Source organism: Plasmodium inui (genome assembly GCF_000524495.1).
Source record: "Plasmodium inui San Antonio 1 unplaced genomic scaffold supercont1.5, whole genome shotgun sequence".
In the NCBI taxonomy this organism is placed as follows: Eukaryota; Apicomplexa; class Aconoidasida; order Haemosporida; family Plasmodiidae; genus Plasmodium; species Plasmodium inui.
Genome location: NW_008481839.1, coordinates 217,245 through 221,811, shown reverse-complemented (window position 1 = coordinate 221,811; position 4,567 = coordinate 217,245). Strand labels below are relative to the sequence as shown.

Below are 4,567 nucleotides of genomic sequence, written 5' to 3'. Positions count from 1 at the left end.
TTGTTTAGTTGTACAGACGTATGGCTATTTAAGAAACAACGCCGGGATTAAGAAAAAACTTCGTAGCAGTTCTGCCCCCACGTGTAGAACTTATTCGTGTGAAATTCTCAACACGCAGTTGAAGAAGAACCAAATTGTGACCAACCATTCTGTGATAACTCACCAGACGGAAGCATCTTTTTGGACTCGCACCCAAGCACCATAATATGCCTCTCAACCTAGATATAAAAAAGAAGCTAAACTCCCGAATTGGTAAAGTAAAATGCGTTGACATTCACGAAACGGAAACGTGGATACTGGCGGCGCTGTACAATGGGAAGTTAATCATTTTCGATTATGCAAATCAGAACACGATTAAAAACATAGAAGTGTCCGTTTTCCCCTTAAGGTGTGCAAAATTTATTGAGAAAAAACAATGGATTCTATGTGCCGGTGATGACATGACCCTTAGAGTTTACAATTACAACACATTTGAGAAAATAAAATCCTTCGAGGATCACACGGATTATATAAGATATATCGAAGTGCACCAGACTCTGCCATATGTATTGACCAGCTCAGATGACATGACCATAAAATTATACGATTATGAAAATAATTTCGAGAAATTATGCTCCTTTGAAAATCATATTCACTACGTAATGATGTGTAAATTTAATCCCAAAGATACATACATTTTTGCATCAGCCTCTTTAGATAAAACGATAAAAATATGGGGAGTGCAAAACAATACCCCAGTGGTTACGAAGCCCCATTTTACCTTGGCAGGTCATACAAAAGGGGTGAATTGCATTGACTACTCGTGCAGTGGAGAAACATCCTACATAATAAGTGGAAGTGACGACAAAACCATACGCATATGGGACTACCACACGAAACAGTGCATACAGGTATTGAGCGGACATACGCAAAATGTGTCCTGCTTAATTTATCATAGTAATTTACCCATCATAGTATCCTCCTCGGAGGACTGTAATGTGAAGATATGGAACAGCTCTACGTTTAAGTTGGAGAATACATTAAATTATAATATGGATCGATGTTGGTCCCTGTGTGCAAAAAAGACAAAGAATGATTTGTGCATAGGATACGATGAAGGGTTAGTAGTTATTCAGATAGGATCGGATAGACCCATTTTTGCCATGTTTAAAAATAAAATAATTTACATAAAAAATACGGATATTTATATTATCAACTTGCAGAATGTAAGCGAAAATGACGATTATAATGACGGGGATTTGTACAAAGTGAACAAGAAGGAGCTGGGGAATTGCGACTTCTACCCAACCAATGTTTCCTTCCATCCCAGTGGAAGATTCATATGTGTGAGTGGACACCACGAATTTAATATTTACACTTCTCAAGTTTTGAGGAATAAGGCCTATGGGAAAAGTGCTTTCTTTGTGTGGGCACATAATGGCGACTATGCGATAAAGGAAGAAGGCAATAAAATTAACATATACAAAGATTTTACTTCGTACCATTCGTTTCAAGCCCCCTTCACCGTGTCGCAGCTATTTGGGGGATACCTCCTAGGTGTTAAATCGAATAATTTCATTTGCTTTTATGACTGGAATGACTATGCCATGGTCCGAAAAATTGACATTAATGTGAAGAATGTGTACTGGAATGAGGCCGGGACGTATGTAGCTCTCACCACGGAGGATACGATATATATTTTAAGTTACCTAAATGCAGAGGGAAGTAGGGGCGCCTTGAAGGAAGATAATATCGTATCTGCGGCAGCGTCATCAGGAGGTGAGCACGAGGCGAATAACAAGCATGCTGCACAGGATGAAGAAGGCAACTTTGAACTGGAGAGTGAAATTAACGAAGCAATTGAAAGCGGAATCTGGATATATGACAGCTTCTTGTATGTTTCCAAAAATTTAAGATTGTACATTTACACGAAAAAATTTATCGATATTTACGCGTACATAGATAAGTACCTCTACATCTGTGGCTACGTGTATGAGTACGATCGAATTTTTCTTCTTGACAAGAATTACACCTTCCATAGTTTTTTCCTTCCAATCACGTACCTGCAATATCAGAAGTATGTAATGAACAAGGATTTAGCGTCGGCCAATTTGATATTAAAAAAAATTCCTCTGTCTCTGTACAACAAATTGAGTCTCTTTTTAGAAAAAATGGGGCACCAAAATGAAGCATTAAATATATGTACCGATTTGGAAAGGAAGTTTGAGTTGGCCCTGTCCATCGGAAATCTGCAACTGTGTGTTGACATAATCAAAGACTTGGAACAGAAGGAAAATAACGCATTTATTCATAATAAGTATAAAGCCTTAGGGGACACTGCACTGGTGTATAATGACATACTGATGGCAATTTATTGTTACAAAAAAACGAATGACTTTTCCTCTTTGCTAATAATTTTGTCTACCCTGGGTGACAAACTCGGGTTGGAGGAGTTAGGAACCATGTGTATAAATAACGAAAAGTTTAACATAGCCTTTATATGCTTCTTCCTTCTCCATAAAGTGAACAAATGTGTGGATATCCTTCTAAGTAACAATAGTTTTGCCTACGCTGCGTTCTTTGCGAGAGTTTATAAGCCATCCCTACTGCCCACAATTCTGGTAAAGTGGAAGGAACACCTAAATAAGGTATATACAAACGCTCCCGTTTTGATTCTAACGCCGGATGAAAATCCGGAGTACTTTCCAGAGTATGAGCAAGCCGTCAAATGTGAATCCATTTTTGACAATGTAAAAACGTTGGGAAGGACGCAGAATTATAATTCTTTAAAAAAGTTAATCGATTTGAACATCCTTGAAGAAATAAAAGAAATCGGACATGAAAAAGTGGAGAATATTTTCCTAAATCAATTTAATGAAGAAATGGAAAAGGACGTCCGAAATTTCGACATGATTAACTCGTTTGGCACCACCAAGAAAAAAGAAGAACCCAGTCAGGCGAAGCAAAATAATACGAAGGAGGAAAACAAGGGGGGGAAGAAATCCAACAAAAAGAAAAAAGAAGCAGCAACTACCCCCAACAAAGCAAACGAATTTGCAAAAAATCAGGGCCATCTAAATGAATCTGGTCATAACGACTTTTCCAAGATGGAAGACACCGATTTTTTAAATAACAGCGATATTATCGATTTGGATAACCAGGATGAAGTACCAGCTGTGGATTCGAATGCGGGTGACAACAAGGGGGCCAATCAAATTGGGGAATCTGCCCAATCGGGAAGCGGAACCACGGATGAAAAGGGGCAATAACGCCTGAGGGAAAATAGAACAGTCACTAGACAGAACCAGTTGGAAAGGAATCCCGAGCCGGTATGAAGCATTTTGTTAAACGTGTTGGAAAGCTCACAAAATGGGATTGATGCAAAATGAACAAGCGGCGCGCGCAAAAAAAAAAGATGCGTGTGGCAGGAATTTTTGTAGCTACCCTTTTTAAGGCCCGGAACTGTGCCCCCCGCAGTTGGGTGGAAGGGCGACCCATACGTGCCCAGAAATATGTATATACCAGTTTGTGCAAAGGGTAGGCATGCAGTTATGTGCGCCTGCACGGTGAGAGGGTGAAGTATCTCTTTCTACCTTTACATGGCCATTTTTTCCCTAGCGAAAGCTAATTTTTTGTAAATTTTTACTTCCTTTTTTTTTTGTCCTCTTAAAAAAGTTTACACCAATCTATCATAGTTCTTACCCATTCCGCGTGAACCACGCGCACAGTAGCAGCGCAGAATAAAGCGGTAAGAGCACTACCTCCAAGAGCGCATATGCACAATTTTGGAAAGGGGTACCTTATAAAAAACGCTTCCCATTTTGCAAGTATTTCTTTTTATAAAAGATTTAATTCATGGTGCTCATTTGTCAAGGAATTAGGAAATTAAGTTGTACAGGTGGGGTGAAGCAGATGGAGAGGCGCACAACGAGAGGCACGCTAAATTAAAAACAAAAATGCCATACGCGTGAAAATTTTGAGGGGGGATGCTTTTTTAGCATCCAAGCCACAGTAGAGAAGGGCAATAAAAAAAAAATAAATAAATAAAATAAAAAAAAAAAAGCGCTACGTTGATGTATATATGCTGTTTAATTACAAAAAAAGTAATAATTAAAGATGGTGGGAAATAAAAAGGTGTGTTAAGCGTACTGCGCTTAGACAGCTGTGCGTTCACTAGAAATATTCAAATGAGAATATGAATGGAAACATGAAGTGGTAGAAAATTGTGCCGTCTTTCTCCTGGACAGGGAGGGGAGCAGGGGAAGGTGACCAACAAAAAAAAAAAAAAATTTCACCTAGGCAGCAGGCTCCTTTCCTCTCGGCTTCCGTTATACTCAGTTGGAGGACCGGTTCCAACTTTTAAGCTCTTCTTCCAACGAACACAAGGCCTCCTGAAAGGAACAAAAGGGGGGGAAAGACAAGACCAAGTGATGTGGTTACAAGAATGGAGATACTCCGGCTACAAGTTTCATGTGTCAAACTGCTTACTAAAACCTACGTTAATGTACTCGGGTCCTTTCAGCATGTGCTTCACGACATCGGGTTTGCTCATGAGCAATTTGGCCAGCTAAAGGGGAGAAAGCAGTTG

General features: G+C 39.4%; 2 protein-coding genes across 2 annotated transcripts in view; one reads left to right on the top strand and one right to left on the bottom strand.

Annotated features, from left to right (window-relative positions):
- Window positions 1-206: 206 nt before the first annotated feature.
- Window positions 207-3,248, top strand: C922_01494 (hypothetical protein; the record flags this gene model as incomplete). Its single annotated transcript, XM_008817097.1, has 1 exon — window positions 207-3,248. The coding sequence occupies one exon, from the start codon at window positions 207-209 to the stop codon at window positions 3,246-3,248; it is 3,042 nt and encodes a 1,013-aa protein (XP_008815319.1).
- Window positions 3,249-4,447: 1,199 nt separating this feature from the next.
- Window positions 4,448-4,567, bottom strand: part of C922_01493 (hypothetical protein) — a gene marked incomplete at both ends in the record, with an annotated part of 4,663 nt that continues 4,543 nt past the window's right edge. Inside the window, one exon of the mRNA XM_008817096.1 lies at window positions 4,448-4,546. Coding sequence (XP_008815318.1) covers window positions 4,448-4,546 — 99 coding nt within the window. The remainder of the gene's footprint in view (window positions 4,547-4,567) is intronic.